The sequence below is a fragment of the Podarcis liolepis genome (assembly GCF_965112155.1).
Source record: "Podarcis liolepis genome assembly, chromosome: 13".
Lineage (NCBI taxonomy): Eukaryota > Metazoa > Chordata > Lepidosauria > Squamata > Lacertidae > Podarcis > Podarcis liolepis.
The window spans coordinates 36,758,952-36,783,308 of NC_139573.1; the positions used below are offsets into that span (position 1 = coordinate 36,758,952).

At 48.7% G+C, this 24,357-nt stretch overlaps 2 protein-coding genes across 6 annotated transcripts in view; both read right to left on the reverse strand.

The window, feature by feature from the left end:
• ETV4 (ETS variant transcription factor 4) overlaps positions 1–24,195 on the reverse strand; it is a 39,279-nt gene extending 15,084 nt beyond the window's left edge. Inside the window, exons 1-7 of one of the 5 annotated variants that reach the window (XM_083470026.1) lie at positions 23,938–24,195; positions 22,740–22,841; positions 22,494–22,590; positions 19,979–20,026; positions 4,292–4,345; positions 2,791–2,914; positions 1,626–1,700 (exon numbers count right to left, since the gene is read on the reverse strand). In XM_083470026.1, coding sequence (XP_083326152.1) covers positions 1,626–1,700; positions 2,791–2,914; positions 4,292–4,345; positions 19,979–20,026; positions 22,494–22,590; positions 22,740–22,799 — 458 coding nt within the window. In that variant the 5' untranslated portion in view covers positions 22,800–22,841; positions 23,938–24,195. Of the gene's footprint in view, positions 1–1,625; positions 1,701–2,790; positions 2,918–4,291; positions 4,346–14,500; positions 14,603–19,978; positions 20,027–22,493; positions 22,591–22,739; positions 22,842–23,423; positions 23,445–23,937 lie in introns of those variants that run through there. The other 4 variants (XM_083470024.1, XM_083470025.1, XM_083470027.1 and 1 more) reach the window with 4 other exon arrangements.
• The window catches only part of MEOX1 (mesenchyme homeobox 1), a 91,620-nt gene continuing 71,811 nt past the window's right edge, over positions 4,549–24,357 (reverse strand). Inside the window, exon 4 of the transcript XR_014518152.1 lies at positions 4,549–4,560. The gene's annotated coding sequence lies outside the window, so the exon portion shown is untranslated. The remainder of the gene's footprint in view (positions 4,561–24,357) is intronic.

Sequence of the window (24,357 nt, forward strand, 5' to 3'; positions counted from 1 at the left end):
CAACCCTGAGATTCAGAGCCCCCTGCTCTACCGACAGAGCTATCGCCCATCTTGTGGCAAAGGCTCCCAGGCATGTGAACGACCGGAGTCTGGAATGCCAGGTGAATTCAGCAGGGCTTAGCTGCAGGTTAGCTTGCATCCTGCTCAACATTTCCAAGCAGCCCAAGTTTCTGATCTCCAGCATGCCGGGTTGAGAAGGCGCCAAATAGGCTAACTGGTCGGGAGCAGGCCGAGACTAGTTGGGGTTTAGCCATACCCCGGAAAAATGGGCACTCACAGATAGCCTGCAGGCATGTTTTGCATTGGAAGTGAAAAGTGAACACGATGCTCAGCTCTGAAGATCTCTATATCTGTCTTTCTGTCTGTCTCTCCATTTCTTTGCTGGGTTTGGATTATGGGATGGGGCAGAGGAGCTTCCTGGAAGTTTATTTGCATTCTAAAATTAACCCGTTCTGGGGAGCAATGTGTTAGCCCGTCACACACACACAGAGAGTGTTGTGAAACCTCTAAGACTAATATATGTAAGGTAAAGGTAAAGGTAAAGGACTCCTGGATGGTTAAGTCCAGTCAAATGGTGTTGTGGCACTCATCTCGTTTGTCCACAGACAGCTTTCCGGGTCATGTGGCCAGCATGATTAAACCGCTTCTGGTGCAACGGGACACCATGATGGAAACCAGAGCGCACGGAAATGCCGTTTACCTTCCCTCCGCAGTGGTACCTATTTATCTACTTGCACTGACGTGCTTTCAAACTGCTAGGCTGGCAAGAGCTGGGACAGAGAAACGGGAGCTCACCCCGTCAAGGGGATTCGAACCGCCGATCTTCTGATTGGCAAGCCCAAGAGGCTCAGTGGCTTAGACCACAGCACCAGATGTGGGGTACCCTTTGGCCCTCCAGATGTTGCAGAACTACAATTCCCACCATCCCTGGCCGTTGGCTAGGCTTCCTAGGCCTGATGGGAGCTGTGGTTCAACAGCATCTGGAGAGGAGGAAAACCATGTGCTCCACTTTGAGCTCCTTGGAAGAAAAGGTTATATAGAAATATAAGAAGAATAAAATATACACAACCAAAAAGTAGGGTAAAGCTTTTCTGAAATAAGAGTCAAGGTTCAGGGGGCTCTTTCCCCGCCCCAGCCACTAAAAATTAAAAAAAAATTAAAATGTAGGGACCCTGCCCAAGCGATGGGGAACTTGCAGCTCTCCATCTGTTGTTGGACTAGAACTCCCATAGTGTCTGCCCACTGATGGCCATTTGTGGACCAGCAATAGCCGGAGGACCACAGCTTCCCCCTCCTTGCCCTACCCACTAGCGATCCAGTTGACTACTTAGCTCAGGAGCTGGTAGTGTTTAAAGCAACTGAACCACATGTGTAGCACCCTCTTCCCGAGAGGCCCACTAGAGCCCTAGCCTGCAAAGGATGCTACTCTGCTGATCTCGCTAATGTGAGCAAGGAAGGATAACAGCTAGGCAATATATCCTCTCCTAGTGTCTAAATCCATCCCTACAGAAACATTTAAGTCTTTCAAGGACTCCTGGCATTTGGTGGCTGGGAGGTCAAGCTTGAGCCTCCAGGATTGGTTGGGATGCATTGCGAAACAATACCTGCTCAATGCCGTGGCTCACCTGTGCTCCATAAGGTATGCCCGTCCGGGCGCAGCCTGGGGTAGGCTGTGGGAGCTCACAAAGTTTGACTCTTGCCTAGAAAAATACGCAAGCATCAGTTGCAGACGGATATACATCTTTCTTGCTCCCACTGACCTCCTCCACTTATCCCAGCATAACCTTGACACATGGTAACTGGTGCGATTCTCAAACAGTTGCTCATTTTTCTTAGCGACCTCATTCTCTGGGTACAGATCATTACGTAGCCAACAGGGTGGATTTGATTCAAATCAAATCAATTTAAATCACTAGTCAGTAAGACTTGATTTAAACCATTATTTATTTATTTTTTAAATCGTTGATTTTTATCCACCCTGGTAGCCAAAACAGCACCACCCATGCACAAGAGGAAAGTATCAGCAGACAAGGGAAACCTTGAAGTTTGCAGCAGTATAAAAAAGTATTGGGCTGGAGGAACCCTTAAAGGTGGTGGGAGGGGGGGAATGGATGGGAGGGAGGGAAATCTCCAAAGCAACCCAATGAGGACTGTGTATGTTTAGTGGGCACGGAATGCTGCCTGGCTGTTTCTGGGGAGAGGTGGGATGGAGTGACCAGGAACAGGGCATATCTTGCTAGCCGGCCACTTGAAGAAGGTCGAGTCAGTAGAATCCTCATACAGTGGTGCCTCGCAAAACGAAATTAATTCGTTCCCCGAGTTTTTTCGTCTAGCGAATTTTTCATCTTGTGAAGCACGGTGTCGGAAAAGTTTTGGAAAAGCTTCAAAAATCAACAAAACACGGTGTCGGAAAAGTTTTGGAAAAGCTTCAAAAATCACCAAAAACCTCAAAAAAGGCTACCACACCGTGTTCTATGAGTTGCTCCTCAAAGTCAAGTCGCAACTGTATTAACGGTGTTAAGAAAAAGGAAACAAGCTTGCAAGACATTTTCGTCTTGCGAAGCAAGCCCATAGGGAAATTCGTCTTGCGAAGCAGCTCAAAAACCGCAAAACCCTTTCGTCTAGCGAGGCATTCTTCTTGTGGGGCACCACTGTACGGACAGATTGCAAGCACATCGATTCTTAACGCTTTCAAGGAACACTGGAAACACATCTCGTAATGACAGGTGTGCTTCAGGTGAATGTGAGATCAGGGGAGATGGGTTAGAACCCACTCACCCAAAACATTACCTGGCGTAAAGGCATTGCTCCCCATTACGGTACTGGTAAGGCTGTCTGCGCCGGCAGGACCCCGCTGCTTCCGAACATGGGCTCTGGGGCTCCTTCTTGATCTTAGCTGGGGGGCTGTGAAGGGCTACTGGGAAAAGGAAATCGAGTCATCAAGGCCTTCCAACGGGAAAGAGTCTGCATTATAACTGGGTTGGGGAGCCCGTGGTTCTCCAGAAGCTATCGGACTCCAACTCCCATCAGCCCTAGTCCAGCGTGGCCAGCCATCATGCGAGTTGTAGTCCCAACATTCGGAAGGCCAAGCCTAGGCAGTGTGTATGGAGGTCCTGGGCTCTCTCAGCCTCACTCAAAAGGAAAGCAGAGCAAAACGTTTGGCACCAGCTTGGCTGCAGGAGTTGCCAGAAGGAGGCGTACAGGGCACCATCCAACCATCTCAGGGGTGCTACTTTGGATTTATGTAGGGTTTACTCCCTTTGTACAGCAGGCTAACTTCTACATCTCCCTCTCTAGCCTATATCCAGGAAAGCCAAATAATAATAATAATAATAATTTATTATTTCTGCCCCACCCACCTGGCTAGGCTTCCCCAGCCATTCTGGGCGGCTCCCAACAGAATATTAAAAACACAATAAAACATCAAACACTGAAAACTTCCCTAAACAGGGCTGCCTTTAGATGACTCCTAAAATCAGATAGTTGTTTATTTCCTTGACATCTGATGGGAGGGCATTCCACAGGGAGGGCGCCACTACCAAGAAGGCCCTCTGCCTGCTTCCCTGTAACCACACTTCTCACAGTGAGGGAACCACCAGAAGGACCTCCATGTCTGGGCTGGACAATAGGGGTGGAGACGCTCCTTCAGGTATACTGGGCCGATGCTGTTTAGGGTTTTAAAGGTCAGCACCAACACTTTTAATTGTGCTCAGAAACGTATTGGGAGCCAAAGTAGGTCTTTCAGGACCGGTGTCATATGGTCTCGGCGGCCACTCCCAGTCACCAGTCTCACTGTCGCATTCTGGATTAGTTGTAGTTTCTGAATCACCTTCAAAGGCAGCCCCACATAGAGCGCATTGCAGTAGTCCATGCGGGAGATAACCAGAGCATGCACCGCTCTGGCGGGGCATTCCACGGGCAGGTAGGGTCTCAACCTGTGTACCAGATGGAGCTGGTAGACAGCTGCCCTGGACAATGCCAAAAGCACTGTCAGAGTTCAAGATGGGGGTGGGGGCAGGAGGGAAAGCATTCAAGGAGGGTGCAAAGCATGATGGGTGTCAGGCAGAGGGACTTTGAGGGCTACATCTGACTTGCAGGCCTGAGGTTCCCCACTTCCCAGTTCAGCGCATGCCGGTTGTGCGAAAGGGATCAGGCATGCTGGCGTTCCAGACATTTGCATCACCTTCTGGTTTCTCCCACTAAAGCCCTACCTTCCCCTCCTCCTCCTCCTCCTCCTCCTCCTCCTCCTCCTCCTCCTCCTCCTCGCCATCTCCCCAGCCAAAGTACTTACAGTTTTCTGAATGAAAGTCAGGCACAAATTGCTCATCGCTGTCTGGAACTTGAGCTGCAAAAGGGCAAGAGAGAAGAGAAAGCAACGTTTGGCATCAAACTCGGCGCTCTATTAAAACCAGGCTCCAGAAGAAATAAGGCAGCAGGGATTGTGGCGGGGGTGGGGTGGGGGGGGAGGGATGTGGAGAACTAGCTTGCACATGAGACGATGGGAAAAGGATCACTGCCAGGAGACGGGAGCCAGTTTCCCCCTTGGGACTCCAGTCACTTCTACGTAATCTTTTCCCCCCCAGTAGAGTTCGCCCATTAGCACGGCTGGCTGTTTTCCTCCCTCCGAAGGATCAAAAACTCAGGTGCTCTGCTTCCTTTCCCACTGTGCAGCACCGATCTCTTAGCGCTTGGGGCGATGCTGCAATAGAAGACCAGGCTAGCTTGGTCCAGCTCAAGAGACAGGACGCCACAAAAGAGCAGCGCCACGCAGCCAAGGGATCCAGACCACAGTAAGGTACAAGCAGCAAGAGATAAGGCAAGCCAGAGCAAGCTGCTGGTGGCAGCCAGTGTGGCATAGTGGTTAGAGTGCTGGCCTAGGAGCTGGGAGACTGGGGTTCAAATCCCCACTCGGCCATAAGCTTATTGTGTGACCTTGAGGCATTCACCGTCTCTCGGCCTCACTGAGTTGCTGTAAGGATAAACCGGGAGAAGGAGAACCCTGGGAACTGTAGTTTTTGTTAAGGGTGCTGAGGGTTGTTAGCAGCATTAGAAACTCAGGGATATAACTTATTCAGTACCTTAAACCTAGGCTGCCGTCGCCACCACAGATTGTCTAAGCGCCATTTCTTTTCATTGATGTTTGCTGCTGTTGCTCATTTATACATTAATCCTTATTGTCATTGTCCCATACAGAACAACGAAATTGAAAAAAATCTACCTCAGACATTCAAAAACCAACAAGCCATTTCTATGCCACTTTATATTTAAAAGGAGAAATCTCAAAGCGGTTTACAACACATCAAATTAAACAATGCAGAAGGAAACTTAATTCAAGCTTTGAGGAAAATATTTCAGAACCTTCTCTAGGTGACATTTTGCTTTCCCCAGTCGCCAGCCCGGCATCCAGAGATCTCCACGTGGTCGCAATTGGACATACACTAAACACAAAACGTGCCTGACTAATTTCAAACACTGGTTGTTAGAGACCCCAGATCCCCACGCAGAGCTACAATTTCCAAAGTGGTTCAAGCGTCAGTCCTTTCCAGGGAATTACAGTGGTACCTCGGTTTTCGAGTGCCTCAGAAGCCTAACATTTCGGTTTTCAAACGCCAAAAATTCAGAATTGAATGCTTCTGTTTTTGAACGCGCCTCAGAAGTTGAACAGCTTCCGAAGCACATTTCTCAATTTTCTCAATTGATTTTGCCAACCACCCATTGCGCCTCAGTTGTTGAACATCTTAGAAGTCGAACGGTTTTCCGGAATGGATTACATTCGACAACTGAAGTACCACTGTATAGCTCCCTGAGGGGAATGAGGTCTGTGCACCCAGGGGCGGAGCTAGCCGTCCGCAGGGGCGGGGTGAGCATCCCAGGGGGGCGTTGCCCACAACAAGCATCCTGGGGGGCGGGGCAGTGATGTCAAACCCCCCCCCCAGGGATGACACCCGGCACGTGCTGCACCCACCGCACCCTCCTTCCTTCACCAGTGGATCTAAGAACAAGAACAGGGTGGTAATATACTGTTGCAAGATGGCAAAGAGATGGGGATATCGAAATGTGGAGGAAGCCAGGAAAGGGATGTCGTATGAGAGGAAGAAATGTGGCAGTGCCCTGGTAGGAATGCAGATTATATCGCACCAGGGATGGGCAGCCTATTCACTGCAAAAAGGCAGCTGAATGCACACATAGCCAATGCTAAAAGCTAAGTGGCTTCTGTGAAAAGGGATCTCCTGCCTTTATCTGTTCTGTGATCACTCTCTGTCTTCCATTAGGTTTCCCAAGCTAGGTTAGGGGATTTGACAGCACAGTCCTTATATATTGAGTTCAACGAGGTTTACTCCCAGGGAAAGCTGCGAGTGCAGCTTTCTCCCAACTGAAGTGCAGAGTGTTTGAGGACCAGGACATTCACAGGGGAACCAAAATGCTTGTTTACAAAGCTATTGTGCTACCAACCTTACTGTATGCTCGTGAAATGTGGGCGACTTATAAACACCGTCTCAAACACCTCAAAAGATTCCATCAACGGTGTCTCCGAAACATTTTACACATCACTTGGGAAGACAGGTGAACTAATGCCAGTGTACTGGAAAAAGCAAAGATCATCAGTGTCGAAGCCATGATTCTTTAACATCGACTTCGTCGGACTGGTCATGTTGTGTGGATGCCAGATTATCTTCTTCCAAAGCAACTACTCTATTCCGAACTTAAAAATGGAAAGTGCAATGCTGGTGGTCAACAAAAGAGGCTTAAAGACTCTCTCAAGGCAAATCTAAAAAATGTAGTACAAACACCGACAACTGGGAAACACTGGCCTGTGAGGGCTCCAGTTGGAGAACAGCCTTTACCAAAGGCATCATGGGCTTTGAAGACGCTCGAACCCGGGACAAAAGGGAGAAACGCGCTAAGAGGAAGGCACACGGCAAACCCTCACCATGATCAACTCCCACCCGGAAACCTATGTCCCCACTGTGGAAGGATGTGTGGATCGAGATTTGGCCTCCACAGTCACTTACAGACTCACTTTTAAAACCGTGTTCATGGAAGACAATTTTACTCGGCTACGAGTGATCGCCAAAGAAGAAGACACCCAGGTAAACAGATATGGAGCCACAGGTGAGAGCCGAGTCCAGGGTGGGGAGGAAGAAGAAGAAGAGGAGGAGTTTGGATTTGATATCCTGCTTTATCACTACCCGAAGGAGTCTCAAAGCGGCTAACATTCTCCTTTCCCTTCCTTCCCCACAACAAACACTCTGTGAGGTGAGTGGGGCTGAGAGACTTCAAGAAGTGTGACTGGCCCAAGGTCACCCAGCAGCTGCATGTGGAGGAGCAGGGAAGCGAACCTGGTTCACCAGATTACGAGACTACCACTCTTAACCACTACACCACACTGGCTCACAGGTGACAAACTACCCCAGAAGGAGCAGGACATCAGCAGTTTGACGCCACCCCCAGAAGCGCACTCCATTGTCTCTCAAGGCAGAAAGATGCCAACAAAGCAGATCTAGGGTAGCAGGCCAAGAACAAGTCATACCAAATTATTATTTTACCAGGGATAGCTCTAAAATGCTACCATGTCACATAAAATGATGTAATATCTCTGAAATGATAAAAATAAGCAATCCACTGCCCGGTTTCACTTGCACTTTAAATCCATCAGTCTCAATTCCCTGAGCCACCCCCACCCCATCCCTGGACAATTCATGTTTCTTTCATATGCATGTCTTGTTTCCGCTTGCGTAGTATAAATAGAACTTCTCTGAGAGGCTGGTGCTTTCTAATGCCTTCCACATGGCACTGAATTAAAGGGATATTCCACACAACTTCGACCTGGCTTGGACTAATGAAAGGAAAGGGGGGGAAGCTGGAAAACTGAAAATGGAATACCAAATATAGGACACTGCCTTCTCCCAAGTCAGACAGTTATTGTCCACAGTCGCTGGCAGTGCCTCTCCAAAGACAAGGAAAAAGGACTATATAAAAAAAATATTAAACATTAAAACAACCCCTTCCCTATACAAGGCTGCCTTCAGATGTCTTCTAAAGGTTATATAGTTACTTAGCTCAGGGGTCGCATAACTCCATACCCTCCAACATTCCTCTGATGAAAATAGGGATGTCCTAAGGAAAAGTGGTGATTCTGGGATCAACTCAGAAACCGGGACGGCTTCTGTAAATCCGGGACTGTTCCTGGAAAACAGGGATATTCGGAGGGTCTGGTAGTAGGTATTATTATTGAAAGTTATTCAATTTATGTATACTGCCCTACACCCAAGGATTATAGGGTCAGTTTACAGTAGCCCCACTAGAAGGAAAGTTATACAGCAAAATGTGACGGCACCCTTCTAAGCGGTTTCTGTACCCTATACATTTAAAGTGGCATCATGCCACTTTACACAGTCGTGGTTTCCCCCAAGGAATACAGTGGTACCTCAAGTTAAGAACTTAATTCCTTCCGGAGGTCTCTTCTTAACCTGAAACTGTTCTTAACCTGAAGCACCACTTTAGCTAACAGGGCCTCCTGCTGCCGCCACACCACTGCTGCGGGATTTCTGTTCTCATCCTGAAGCAAAGATCTTAACCCAAGGTAATATTTCTGGGTTAGCGGAGTCTGTAACCTGAAGCGTATGTAACCTGAAGCGTAGGTAACCTGAAGCATCTGTAACCCGAGGTACCACTGTACTGTGGACCTCCATTCCTCAAGCAACTACCATTCCCGGACTTCCCTGGGAAGTGGAATCAATTGCAAAACTGTTCCCGCAATCTCCTTTATTCAGCCCCTCCTCTTCCATTATCAGAGCTTTTATCTTTTTTTTTATTTTTAACGCTACATTTGGGCAACTGCAGCACCCGCTCATCGCGTTTACCGATGGGCACCATTTCATTAGTATTATTTGAATGGAAGGTAATGACTTCATATGGACATCTACTAGGTGTGTCATGCCAATCAAGCACGATTTAAAAATAAATAAATACAAGGCATAAGCTGCCATTCCAGGAAAAAGCAGGTGTGAACGTAAAACACAGAAACGAAACAGGTTCACAGCTCTGAATGTACCTTATAGCAGGGAGAGGCAGAAGACAGATCCTGATCTAGCTGTAGATCTCTGGCTAATTTGAAGTAGATAAGCAACGATTTCTGACTCCCAAATGTTTAACGCCAACAAAATAATTCCCATCCATGCTGCATTATACTACTGAAGTGAAGGAAGCAAGGAATGATACTAGGAGTAGATTTGAAGGATTGTGAGCTCTGTTCAGTTTTGGCGCTCCGAGCAGATTCCTGGGATCAGAATAGCTTGGTTCTAAGTGCAAGTATTTTGCATCGAGCTCTGATTGGTGGATCTCAAGGTTCTAGTAGGCTCACACACACACACACACACACACACAGAGAGAGAGAGAGAGAGAGAGAGAGAGAGAGAGAGAGAGAGAGAGTAGATTTCACGAGCCAGAAGCCTGAAAGAATCTAAAGTAATTGGCAGCCTCCCGTAGCAGAAGAGTTAGAATACTGTATTTGGTTTTGGGAGGTTCAAATCCTCGCAAAAGCTCACTTTTGGGAAACACCATCAGCCTAATCAAACTCAAATGATGTTTGGGGGGGGAGGGAGAAATGAGAAGAGACAGTCCTGTATCCATTGCATGGGAGCGGAAAAATCGAATCAGGCTAATGCACAGAAAACTATTAAGTCTTTTCGATGAAATGCAGAATATTATTATTATTTTTTAAAAGGATTTAAATAAACAAAATAAAGAAACAGGAGGCCCACATGCGAAATCTGCCTCACTCAGGACAGTTGAGTTGAAGGAAGACCCCACCCCGCCACAAAAAAAATTACAATATTTACAAATGCCTTCCTTCTCTCCCGGCATGTCATTCCTGAATGTTGCAAAGAAGCAATATGTGTTCTGGGAAGAAGCCCTTTTCAGCTCGAAGGTCTGCGTTCTAACCATTCTTTTTTTAACGTCATTTACAAAACACGGGGTGTTAAAATTCCCCCATGTAAGATGACTTGAAAAATAATGTCCCCCAGAGTTTATTATTGTCATCACCAAGCATTCTGAATTAACAAATCTCAAGAATGACTCCTGAAACCACATGCTTAAGAAGGGGGATCTAGAAAAAAAAACCATGTCTGCCAAATCCTAGGCCCTTTCTCTGGATGCAATATTTTCCACTGTGGGAATCAGCTTTTGGAAGAAATCTTGGGCAGAAACAAATAACGGAGAAGGTTGGCATTGAAAGTTCACCCAGATTTGTCAGGAACAATCTGAGAGCAGAGATTTGGAGGGTTCAGCAGACCTCAAACCTATGTTCTGCTTCTGGAAGAAATTGGTACAGGCTTTCAATCTGGGCAGTTTGCATATTTACCATTTTACCCAACACTGCTGCTTCATGAGCACAGCAGATTTTGGCATGCTTAACAGAGCTTTGACCTCCTCTGGAGTCCTCAGAAAAGTTTCCTAGGGCACACAGGAAAAGGGGGAGTCCCATTGCATTAGCAGAACCTCCTCCCCCTCCCCCCAGCATTATAGAGCTCGATGGGACCCCAAGGGTCATCTACTCCAACCCCCTGCAATGCAGAAATCTCAGCTAAAGCATCCATGACAGATGGCCACCCAATCTCTGCTTATAAACCTCCAAGGAAGGAGAGTCCACTATTCCCCAACAGCGCTGTCTTTAGCATATGCGCCGCCGGGGTGCAAATATCTGCCCAGCACCCCCAAATTTAGTTTAGCCCCCAAATTAACTTTTACTATGCTTAGTCGGACACCACACTTACGCCTTAATCTCTTGTTTATAAAAGAAGAGAGGAAAAGGAAACAAACTTTTTTATTTTCTCATTTCTTCACAATGCACTTATACTTAAGTATTGGAAGCTGCCCAGAATGGCTGGGGAAACTCAGCCAGATGGGTGGGGTATAAATAATAAATTATATTATATATTATATAAGTATACACCACCACACTTAAACTTATAAGTATTGTTTAGGCACCTACTTAGGAGAAACATAGCAAAGCAGTTCAATACAATATGTAACATAGTATTTTGATGTAAGAGTTAATTTCGTGTGCACTGCCCCGTCGTGAATGACAAGCGCGTCTTTGGTAAGCAAGCGCACAAAGTCGAAAGTCCTTTAGTGAAACAGTAAGTATACCGTATTTTGCGCCCCATAAGACGCTCCGGCCCATAAGACGCACCTAGTTTTTTTGGGGGGAAATAAAGAAAAAAAAATTTATTTCCCCCCCAGGTGCGGGGCTGGAAGAACCAGGTCGGGGAACAGTGGGAAGGCACGCTCTGCCTCCCCGCTGTCCCCCGAGCTTGTGGGGCTGGCGATGGGGAGAAGTGCACCAGTCCCGGGAGGGCAGGCAGCTCTGTGCCGCCATCCTGAGCGGGGCGGGTCTTAGCGCCCCGCTCGGGATGGCGGCTGAGACCTGCCTGCGGTCCCGCGACGGCAGGCAGCTCTCTGCCGCCATCCCGAGCGGCTCGGGATGGCGGCGTAGACCTGCCTGCGGTCCCACGACGGCAGGCAGCTCTCTGCCGCCATCCCGAGCGGGGCGGGACTTAGCGCCCCGCTCGGGATGGCGGCGTAGACCTGCCTGCGGTCCCGCGACGGCAGGCAGCTCTCTGCCGCCATCCCGAGCGGGGCGGGACTTAGCGCCCCGCTCGGGATGGCGGCGTAGACCTGCCTGCGGTCCCGCGACGGCAGGCAGCTCTCTGCCGCCATCCCGAGTGGGGCGGGACTTAGCGCCCCGCTCGGGATGGCGGCAGAGACCTGCCTGCGGTCCCGCGACGCAGGCAGCTCTCTGCCGCCATCCCGAGCGGGGCGGGACTTAGCGCCCCGCTCGGGATGGGGGCGCAGAGCTGCGCTGGTCCCAGGACCGCAGGCAGCTCTGCCGGGCCACCGGGAGCGGGGCGGAGCTTCTCCCTCCGCTCCCGGTGGCCGGGCAGAGCTGCGCTGGTCCCAGGAGCGCAGGCAGCTCTGCAGGGCCACCGGGAGCGGGGCGGAGCTTCTCCCCCCGCTCCCGGTGGCCGGGCAGAGCTGCGCTGGTCCCAGGATTGCAGGCAGCTCTGCAGGGCCACCGGGAGCGGGGCGGAGCTTCTCCCCCCGCTCCCGGTGGCCGGGCAGAGCTGCGCTGGTCCCAGGAGCGCAGGCAGCTCTGCAGGGCCACCGGGAGCGGGGCGGAGCTTCTCCCCCCGCTCCCGGTGGCCGGGCAGAGCTGCGCTGGTCCCAGGAGCGCAGGCAGCTCTGCACGGCCACCGGGAGCGGGGCGGAGCTTCTCCCCCGGCTCCCGGTGGCCGGGCAGAGCTGCGCTGGTCCCAGGAGCGCAGGCAGCTCTGCAGGGCCACCGGGAGCGGGGCGGAGCTTCTCCCCCCGCTCCCGGTGGCTGGGCAGAGCTGCGCTGGTCCCAGGAGCGCAGGCAGCTCTGCAGGGCCACCGGGAGCGGGGCGGAGCTTCTCCCCCGGCTCCCGGTGGCCGGGCAGAGCTGCGCTGGTCCCAGGACCGCAGGCAGCTCTGCACGGCCACCGGGAGCGGGGCGGACCTTCGCCCCGGCTCCCGGTGGCCGGGCAGAGCTGTGCTGGTCCCGGGATTGCAGGCAGCTCTGCGCAACCCTCGGAGCCGGTCTTCCGAGGGTTGCGCAGAGCTTCCTGAAGCCTGGAGAGCGAGAGGGGTCGGTACGCACCGACCCCCCTCGCTCTCCAGGCTTCAGCGAAAGCCTGCATTCGCCCCATAAGACGCAGGCACATTTCCCCTTCATTTTTGGAGGGGGAAAATTGCGTCTTATGGGGCGAAAAATACGGTACATTTTGGTAATACCTAGGTATATATGTATTTTGCTTTTCTAGCTTGATCAAAACTATTTATTATTTCATAACTGGTAGATAGTTAAGAGCTTAGGCAGCTTCAGCAGCGGGCGTCTGGCGCCCCCCCCCCCAGAATTCAGCGCCCAGGTGCCCCGCACCCCTTGCACCCCTGGGTAAAGACGGCCCTGTATTCCCCAAAGAAGACCGTTTCAATGTCAAACAGCTCTTGTTGTCAAAAAGTTCTTCCTGCTTTACCACAGGAATCCTTCTAAATGCAGAGCTATGGCAATAATAATAATAATAATAATAATAATAATAATAATTTTTTATTTATACCCCACCCCTCCGGGTTCAAAAACCAGGCTCAGGGCGGCTAACTACAAATTTAAAACACTTAATTGTAAAAGCAGCATAAAATACAGTATAAAAACATGAATAACAATAACATTCAAAGTTCAGAAATCAATTTAGGGGAAATCCATCTAATAAGCATTAGATAATCACCAGGGCTAGCTGGCTGAATTAGCCCTACTTGGGTCAGCGAGGAGGCCAGGGGAGAATTAGCTATGGGGTCTCAGAGCGGATGATCAGATCCCAACCACATCTTCTGCATGGATCTCCTTAAAAACCAGAGTTTGGGTGAAATACCAAGCTCGCTTACCTAGAAGCAACACACCACTAGATTCAAGTGTACTAACAAAACAAGCATGCCTAGGATTGTAGCCTTATGGTCCCAACTTCAAATCAAAGTGACCCGCCTTTTAAATCAAAACAGATAATCGATTGGTTTTGTGAAAAAAAAGGACTCACCACCTCTGCGTATCCTCAAGCCAAGGCTGGAAAGACATCTAACATGCCATGATTTCATTCGTCCCGGCCAAAGCATTTGAACGAGGCCAGACAGTAGGAGAGCTCAACATTTCCTCCTAGAGACGGCAAATTTATTCCTCTCTAGCAGACGTTGGGATTGACTGGCAAGCAACCAAGAAGCCCGGAAAGCTCATCCAGGGTAGATGGAACATCTACCTTAACAGCACAGAGCGCTGCCTTATACAGAGCCAGGCTGATTTTGTCTACTTAGCCCAGCATCAAGCACTTCAAGGCTGCTAATGGTTCTCCATACAGAGGTCTTCCTCCTTCTTCCGCTACCCAATCCCTTTCTCAACTAGAGATGCTCAGAAAGGACCTTCTGCACACAAAGAAAACGGTCCACCGCTGAGCCGCGGTTCCTTCCCTGCACAGGACTCCGTCAGATGTGTTTTTGATGCCAGCAATCCTCCAAAATATAAAATAATGAATCAGGAAAAGATGGGCAGGAGGAGAGGGAATCCACATCTGCAACAGGCTAAAAATTAGCAGGATACCCAAGAAGCAGAGACTACATTGCCTAAGAAGCAGGGAGGGTTCCTTTAAAAAGCGATCAGCTGCTTTCAAACAGGCCAACGCATTTTGGTCCAAGGCACACACACAAAAAGTTGTGAAATGAAATGACAAAAAAAGAACCAGTTTCTCAATCTGAGGCTCCCTTTGAGCTGGGGGGGCACTGGACAATTGGCCCCACGTGTACACACACACACACACACACACACAATCAGCTAAATTGCAACCGAGTATATAACTGAAAATCATAAATAAAATAAAATAAAAAAGAGAGATTCATGGAGCCTAAATCAAGGGCTGTTGCCTCCAATACCTACATAGAATCTTCATGATCCAAGACAGAACACCAAATACTAGAGGCAAGCAATGGGGGATTATTCTCTCTCATCCTGCCTTGCAAAAAAGCTTCCAGAGGCTTATGACCGGCCACAGGACTAGACAAGTCTTTGCTCTGATCCAACAAAGAGGTTATTATAGTCATGTCTTTCCATCTTGCCCGCCGCCCACTATAAGGCAACAGACCTCTTTCTCAAAGAGCAGCTTTATTTAACAGCTCGCCTGGTAACCACAGGCAAGCGGAACATCATAGCATTGGAAGGGACCCCGAGGGTCATCCAGACCAACCCCCAGCAATGCAGGAATCTGAGTTAAACCATCCATGACAGATGGCCACCCGACCTCTGCTTAAAAACCTCCAAGAAAGGAGAGTTCACAACCTCCCGAGGGAGACCATTCCACTGCCAAACTTCCCTTCTCCACAACCAGCGTTGAAATGCAGCAGAGGGACAGACATGCATATTTCTGTAAATTTGTCTCTATGAAAGCCGGTGTCCGTCGGCACACCTTGTGGCAGTGAGTTCCATATGTTAACTCTGTGCTGTCCCACCCGCAGCTCCTGAAACCAATGTTGGGATTACAAATATAGGAGCTAATAAATATCCGTCACAAATCAAAACTGCTGGTTTGAACATAGCCTTGCCACTCGTAACAGATCGCCTTGTCACACACCTCCAGCCACTACACTTGGCAGAAGGCTTTTCTTTTAACTAACCTACTGGCTGTGTTGGAAAGGACTTTCCCTCTTCCACAGCCAGCATGGAAATGCAGGCTATTTTAAAAAAATTGCACATACTATATCTACTTCACAAGTGTTTTATGCACTACTCTTGTGAAATGCAGCACTGTTATTTGTTTCAATGCTATTGCTCCTGTACACTTTAGGAGTCCCATTGACTGTGGTTTCCGTGTAATTTACAAGGCTGTCATGCAGGGATCTCTCAGAGTCTGTTAACACGCTCACATCACTCAAATAAAAATCACAACATCGGCTGTGCAATGATGCCCTTTATGATTGTAAGCCATTGTGATCCCAGATAAAATTCCCACACTTTCCCCCACCCACCCCAGAGGTAAGACTGGACCACACGACCCCAGCTGAGCGGGAGGCGGAAAAGGCACGTTCAAGACTAGCTAAACGCCGACTAACATTCGATCGGCTGCATTCCCCGAGCCAGCTCCCAGCAAACTCTCGTTTTGACACCATCCCAGAACAAAGCCTGTCAAAAGAGAACCGGACACGGAGCAATGGATCCAAACTACAAGAAAGAAGATTCCACCTAAACATTAGGAAGAACTTCCTGACAGTAAGAGCTGTTCGACAGTGGAATTTGCTGCCAAGGAGTGTGGTGGAGTCTCCTTCTTTGGAGGTCTTTAAGCAGAGGCTTGACAACCATATGTCAGGAGTGCTCTGATGGTGTTTCCTGCTTGGCAGGGGGTTGGACTCAATGGCCCTTGTGGTCTCTTCCAACTCTATGATTCTATGAAAAGAGATGCAGCCATCGCCTGTCGCCGAAGTTCCAATGTAGGCCAAGAAACCTGAGATCGCAGAGTTTAACTGTTGTGTTGGGGGTCGAAGCCTTGGCCCCACAGCCCTCCCCATGCCCTTGTCTCAGGGCCTGTCCTCTGGCACAACATTGCTGGGCAGGGTCTGAATCTCACTGGGGAGCGGCAAAAGAGCTCAGCTAGTGGAGCAGCAATAAAACTGCTAGCACATTTGCAAAGCTTAGCAAGGTCCAGTATGGGTTCAACTTGGATGGGGGAACATGTGTTGCATCATAGCTGGTTGGACTCATGTGTTTGAAACTCAGTTATATAAGCTAGGGGCCAAATGGCTCTGTAAACCAAGGTTGCAGTCGCTGAAAGGGAATGTCTAGCTGCCATTTTGGAGCAAGTCGGCTCTAAAGTCTTATTTTTCAAATGGTGGACTGGCAGGGATGGATTATCAGTTAAATATCTGGCTAGTTCAGATGACCACCTTGAGCTAGGTTAAGAGCCCTGAGAAATTCAAGAAGAAAAGTCACTTTTATCCAGGGACAGTCCACATATATATTCAGTGCCGGATTTACGTATAAGCTAAACAAGCTATAGCTTAGGGCCCCACTCTCTTGAGGACCCAAAAAAAATTAAAGGAAAAAAACTGGATGTACATTTCCAAAATAGAAGATAAAAAACAAAATAAAACCTATATACAGCAACAGTGTTTTGTGTTGTGTAGGCTCCTATGATGTAAGTCATGGGCCCTGCCTGCTAGCCTGCTCCCTAAAATATCACTGGTTTGCTCATTTCCATATAGCATATATTCAACACAAAAAACAGCGACATTTGTTGTTGACAAACAACAGCTGGACATATAAAGGGTCCCATTACCTTCAGTAGCTTAGGGCCTCATCAAACCTATATCCGGCCCTGTATATATTGGCCGATTCCAACCTCTTTATCTTAATGGTGACACGGACCATTCATAACATTAAGAATATTTTTCACAACTCAGAGCACAGCAGTAGGGTGGAGTAAGTAAGATAAGCTGCAACAATTCACTATAACCTTGTTCACTGCTCCTGCTCAGGCCGCACGGGAAAAGCATTTTAGTTCCTGTAATTCATCCTGATTGCGCAGGTAAAATCTCACGGATAGCATTCTACAGCATTAGTGCGTGAAAACAGTCTAGATCCAAGGATCCCCAGGCATGTACCTCCAGATGGTGGAGATGTCAAGGGACATCTTGGTGACCCGGGCATCTTCACTTGATCACAAGTGGCCAATAGGCACATGGCTAATTTTGAACACTGGTCGGACTAAACGACGCTCAGCGTCCCTTCCAGCTCTGTGATTCTTTGAGTCCCCTGTAGATTCTGATATTGATGGCAGCTGCATTCCACAAACTGTTTCCAAAGAGCTAAAGGTAAAGGGACCCCTGACCATTAGGTCCAGTTGTGGCCGACTCTGGGGTTGCAGCACTCATCTTGCTTTATTGGCCGAGGGAGCCGGCGGACCGCTTCCGGGTCATGTGGCCAGCATGACTAAGCTGCTTCTGGCAAACCAGAGCAGCGCACGGAAATGCTGTTTACCTTCCCGCCGGAGTGGTACTTATTTATCTACTTGCACTTTGACGTGCTTTCGAACTGCTAGGTTGGCAGGAGCAGGGACTGAGCAATGGGAGCTCACCCCGTCGCAGGGATTCGAACCGCCAACCTTCTGATCGGCAAGTCCTAGGCTCTGTGGTTTAACTCACAGTGCCACCCATGTCCCTTCCAAAGAGCTACCCTCCACAATTAGCAGAGGATCCACAATTAGCAGAGGGCTGTTATTCCCACTTTGCACAGCATATCCAGAAAGATCCGGTTAAAGGTTTCTCAGTCTGTATGTCTTGCCACTTCCAGGTGGGGAGGGCAGCCCTCCTCTGAGGGCCTAACCCACTATCCAGAATCTGTATTTTCCAATTGTTCCTGTTCCCCAGAGACATGCACAATTTCCCCAAATCTGATGAATCCACGTGTCTTTGTTGCATCGCTATTTTGTTCCGGCAATTGCTTTTTTTCTTTTCTTTTGTAAGTTCGATGTGACCGAGCTGCAAAGAGTTGCAACTCTTTGAAAGTTTGAGTTTCCTCTTTCAAATCCCTGGAAGTTTCAGTTCCAAGTGCATGGGGTTCATCTCATATATGTGTGAAATGTACACACATGGACCTTAAGATACCAAGCAAAGGCACAGCCTGGCGTTTTGGGTGCTGCAAAGCTCTGCTTCTGTTGCTAGAATGTGCTTCTGTCTAGTCAATCTGGAACCAAAATAGCCTCCTTCGATTTAAACTAGTGCTGGATAGGCTCATACAGAGTAAACCACATTAAGAGTCTAGCAAACTTTGGCAGTACTGAAGAAGAGGGAGGGAAGTGATCCTCTGGGTGAGAATACTCTAGGTCAGGAATGGGGAAACTTTGGCCCTACTTTTGGAATACACGCTGAAGTAAAAGCACCCAGAATCCATTCCCCCTCTCCCATTGTTTGTCAGATATATGTTCGCCGAAGACCCACCATACGAAACCTATTTCGATTCTGAGCTTCCTTCCTCCCCAAAGCTGTAAGATCTCCCCTTCACAAATACAAAACACGGATACTACATTTCTTCTCAGATATCCTCAAACCACTGCCAACACAATCAGCAGATCTTAAGAGCATAGAATTCCAGTACAGGAACTGAATTTCTGACATACTAAGCATTTTAAGAAAAATAAAAAAGCAGAAGCGAAAATGCAAGGCCCAAGGTTCTAGTCCTTATGTTTATTGCAATAGAGCTGACAACACAGTGTCACAATTCCATACACCAAGGACCATACTACCAACAGGACTGGCACATTCTTTAGGCAATATATTTAGGGTGAAAAGTGAAATTCCAGAAGCAGAATACACCGTGCATATTGATTGTTCCTGCGTGTACTGGGTCAACTTTGCAAAATCTATCCCATTTCTAGGATTCAGACTCTCAAATAATTTGGAACCTTTTGAAAATAGTTTCCTAAATCATGGAAGGGGGAAGGTTTTGGAGAAGATTCTCTCTAAAACCATGAGTTTGCTTTTTAGGTATTTATAAACAGAAGCCGTGTTTCAAGATGCTCAATTCCACTGAGAAATTATTTTCCTTGCAATTATTGGACATCTGAGAAAAAAGCACCAAGCTACATTGTAGCACCCAGTTGATAAATCTCCTGGAGCGATATGAACATATCCGTGAGTCATCTTGGTGGAATTCCCCCTTACAACACACACTTTCTTCATTCTTTTGAAAAATTTGTCATCAGTGCCGATGGTATGCAATTATGACTTAATCTTAGCTACGTTCCAGGGTGATCCACTGCCCAAGAACAACGGTAAGTGAAGTAAACAATACAATTTTTAACCTTTTTAACCTTTCTCAAAATGCCAGGTCCCTAGATCCACCGTCTCCGAGAACAGAAGCCAAAAACTCACTTCAAAACTGCAATTAACTACTATTGGCATTAATTGGGCTCTCAGGGAATCAACAGGCTCCCCCTTCCCAGGCCGACGTCAGTCGAGAAGCAGAGAAACAGTGGAGAGAGATATCATAACCTAACAAGCCAAAGGGAAAAGGAAACTCGAAGCCTTTAATTTATTTTTTCCCAAAGTGTGCCTCATTCAAAAGCTTAAAAGCAGGTGGCAGATCTTCAGATCTGAGAAGGAGAAAGTTTAAAGCAAACAAACCGTAGGTCCCAGACCGGCCCATTCTGGAAAAGGAAGTTTTTTTGGGGGGGGGCCTGCCAAGTTCCTTTCATAAGCAAATAAGGACACAATGGTGTGATTCATACTCCCGAGTTTACCCAAGCCTGAGCTACATATGCAAAAGTCTCTAGAAGCAGAAGGGGGGGGGGGAGGTGGCCAAAGAAGATGAAGGGGAAGGGGAAGGAAGGGGTTGGCCAGTGGAAGGAATCCAACAGCTCAGCCTTACCTTCAGTCAGCCAGGTTTCCTGAAATTGGTTCAGGTCGTGGAAGAGATCTGCAAGGGAACAGGACAGGGTATGATGGCCATGGAGTGGTTGCAGCAGAATGAGAGCAATGCGTGATACATAGGGCTGCCTCTGAAGATGGTTCGGAAAGTTCAGCTGGTGCAGAATTCAGCGGCCAGGTTGCTCACCGGAGCAAGGCGTTTTGAGCATATTACACTGATCCTGGTCCGACTGCCGTGGCTACCAATTAGTTTCCGAGCCTAATTCAAAGTCCTGGTTTTGACCAATAAAGCCTTAAACGGCTCAGGACCGCAATGCCTCAAGGACCGCCTCTTTCCATATAAACCTACCCGGACCCTGAGATCATCTTCTGAGGCCCTCCTTCATGTGCCTCCTCCTCGAGAGGTCCGGAAGGTGGCAACATGAAAACAGGGCCCTCTCTGCAGTGGCTCCCCATCTGTGGAATGCTCTCCCCAGGGAAGTTCGCCTGGCGCCTTCATTATACAGTGGTACCTCAGGTTAAGTACTTAATTTGTTCCGGAGGTCCGTACTTAACCTGAAACTGTTCTTAACCTGAAGCACCACTTTAGCTAATGGGGCCTCCTGCTGCTGCTGTGCCGCCGGAGCACGATTTCTGTTCTCATCCTGAAGCAAAGTTCTTAACCCGAGGTACTATTTCTGGGTTAGCGGAGTGTGTAACTTGAAGCGTGTGTAACCTGAAGCGTATGTAACCTGAAGTGTATGTAACCTGAGGTACCACTGTACACCTTTAGGCACCCGGCAAAAACATTGCTTTTTAACCAGGCCTTTGATTGATCCGATTTTACATCCTATGCCCTTTTAAAATGTTTTTTTGGGTGGCGGGGGTGCTATTAGGTTGTTGTTTTTATTTTCATTAGGTATTTTGTGGTTTTATATCTTGCTTTTATTCTGTGAACTGCCCTGAGACCCCCGGTTATAGGGTGGTATATAAATTCAATTAATCGCCATCATCATCATCATCATCATAGTATCACAGAGTTGGAAGGGACCAGGAGGGTCACCGAGACCAACCCCCTGCAAGGCAGGAATCTTTTGCCCAACGTGGGGCTCAAACCCATAACCCTGGTATTCAGAGTCTCCTGCTCTACTGACTGAGCCATCTAACCCATCTTGCGGCGAGGCTCCCAGGCACACAAGTGACAGGAACGCAGGTGAATTCAGCAGAGCTTAGCTACAGGTAAGCTTGCACCCTGCTCAACTTCTCCAAGCAGCCCACGTTTCTGATCTCGTGGTCTAACTAGCGATGCAGCGCAGTTAAAACAAAAATAACAATTAGATCTGTATGCCACTCTTCATCCGTAGATCTCAGGGGCAGTTCGCAACATAAAATTACAGTTTAAGAAGTGCAAAATACATAATGAAAACTGAAACGAAAACAAACCGATAATCCCCTCTCCCACAAGACATTTAAAGGACCATCGTACAGTGGTGCCCCCAAGACGAATGCCTCGCAAGACAGAAAACCCGCTAGACGAAAGAGTTTTCCGTTTTGGAGGTGCTTCGCAAAACGAATTTCCTATGGGCTTGCTTCGCAAGATGAAAATGTCTTGCGAGTTCCTGTGGGGTTTTTCCTCCCCCCCCCCTTTTCCCCAAGCCGCTAAGCCGCTTATCAGCTGATCCTAAGCCGCTAAGCCTCTTAACAGCTGATCCGCTAAGCCGCTTATCAGCTGATCCGCTAAGCCGCTTATCAGCTGATCCGCTAAGCTGCTTATCAGCTGATCCGCTAAGCCGCTAATAGCGCTAAGCCGCTAATGGGCTTGCTTCGCAAGACGAAAAAACCGCAAGACGAAGAGACTCGCGGAACGGATTCTTTTCGTCTTGCGAGGCACCACTGTATGTCAATCAGCCAAAGGCCTGGTTGAAGAACAACATTTTTGCCTGGCACCTAGAAGTGTATAATGAAGGCACCAGCCAAACCTCCCTGGGGCGAGTATTCTACAAACAGGGAGCAGAAATGGCCGATTATTGTGTTGCCACCCTCTGGACCTCTAATGGGGAAGGCACATGAAGGAGTTGTTGCTCTCCAGATGGTATTGAGGTTACAAGTTCCCTTGTCCTGCCTAAGTCTGTTAGTTGGAGGAATGTAGCAATTGCATCAGGCAGCCCCCTCAGACAGTCCCAGAGGCTGTGCAATGACAGCATTGGGAAGCCTAAGAACATTAACTGAAGATAAACCAGGCGAGTTTCAGAAGTGTCAAAAAAAGAGAGAAGCCAAACACTGAGCATTAAAACTCATGGAAAACTCAACCCATGACAAGCTAGGGGGTCACACGAGAAGGGATTCCTGCTCAGCCTCAGTTCCTCAGTCTGTAAAACGGGAGCAAAAGCTGTACTAAAATATCATTATTTCAGGTCACGATGTTGCATCAGGATCCTTTTATTCCAGCGCCAACAGGCTTCACGCAGGTGGTATATTCAAGTGGTCCCCATAGATAACCCACATTCATTTCTCTCCAGGATCTCCCACATACACACCTTCGGGGTCTGGGACGTGGGGCATCCCTGGATCCATGGATTTCTTCCGTGCAGCCATCACAGCTCTGCCTTCCAGGATGCCATTTCCTGACGGTTTCTGCATTTGAAGAAGAAGAAGAAAAATAACGCATGTTACGTAAGACGAGGCTCAACTCAACTCCAGTCCAATCTACAGGCTGCAAAGCTAAAAATGCAAGGAAAGACCAGGGAAGAGGTCCGGCGGTTCGATTCTCCTTCATCGCTCACCTGTGCAGAAGTGTAAGGCACCTGCTGGTCCAAATACCCTTTCATCCTCCCATCAGTCATGGGTGCGAATCCCTCGCCAACATGGAGGGCCGGCAGCAGACCCTGCAAGGAGAATTGCATGTAGGAGAAACAAACAGGTACCAAAATCGTGCCCCACAGCAGTCAGGACACACGGAGCAAAATACAAGGATTGCAGAATTGCATACAGACAGGTGATATTATGTGGTTGCTCCGTATGTGGTGAGGGCAAGGAGGGTGAGATTACAGCCCCTTCCAGTGACCCTCTCTTTGCTGCTACAAGCAGAAATACCCAAATTGAAGAGGAAAGGCTATCTTCAGAGGAAGAGGGTGCTCAACAGAGAACAAGTGCATATCCTAATCTCTTCCCCAGTTTGGAATCCCCTTTTAATCCCAACCCCATAAGGACCTTGTTAGCCTTCACCCCTCTTCCCTCCTGGATTTTGCCTCCTATTCCCCCCCACCCCTTTCCCAGCCTCTTCTCTTTGCTTACTTTACTGACTTTTATCCCCACCCCCCGGGGGGGGGGCGGGATTGCTATGCGCCCTCCCCATGTTGGCTTGACTTCAACACCCGCCCGCCCCCCTCACTTCAAAACGCAGCTTTCCTCAAAACCGGCTTCCTTCGCTTTCCTTAGCCTAAGACTGCACGCCTGCGCCCACTTACCTGGGAGTAAGCCCCACGGGACCCAGCGAGACCGAGTAGACACGCATCAGGGTCGCGTGGGGAAAGTCTCCCGCCCCTGGTCACGCACTCCGCTTTTCTATTTGTCTCCCTTTCCTTTGGCTACCCGCCTCCCTCCCCGGATCTTTCCTACATCCTGACACCCTATCCAAAAATCAGCTCCCTCCCGGACTAGGCCCCAAAGCTGGTTCCCACGTCCTTTTCGTCCCCGGTATAATTTACAAAAAAAAAAAGCAAAAACTTCTGCGACGTGAGGCGACATCGCCACCCCAATTTGCCTTAAAAAGTTATTTTCCCCGCGCCTTCACCCAGTGCTTTTTTTCGGGGGGGGCGCAGGGGGAAGCATACCCCTAAACATTTGGTGAATCTTTGTACTTTTGTCCATTTGCTGTATTTATTTTCCCCGATCTGAACTATAAAATGGTGATTTTTCTGGAGTCAAAATGAGAGTAACCCTTAATAGTTTTGTAGCAAAAAGAAAAAGCACTGCCCTCACCTGAGATTGGAAAAAGAGTGGGGGGGTCAGTCCAGGTTTTTGCAGTCGGCCCCCACCGCAGGGCAGCTGATCCTCGATAACAGAGCTACGCTACTTCTCGTGGGACGGCGCCGAGTAAGGTTGCTCCCGCCTCCAGCCCGGGAGTCGTTTCCTCTTTCACAGAAACAGACTCTTTTCTGTTTCTCTTTGTTTCATTGACTTTGTGAATGGAGGAGCGGGAGGGGCGGAATCCCCCCGCCTCGGGCGGGGGACACGCTCGGCCAATCAAGGCTCCGCGTCGCCCTTATCCGGCCGGGGAGGGGCGTGGCTTGAGCGCCCCGAGCCAATCCGCGCGAGCTTCTCTAAGATTCATTCACGGCTGAAACTCCCATTCATAAAAAAAGAAGCACAAGAGCGCCCAAAGTTCATTCATAAAAGGCT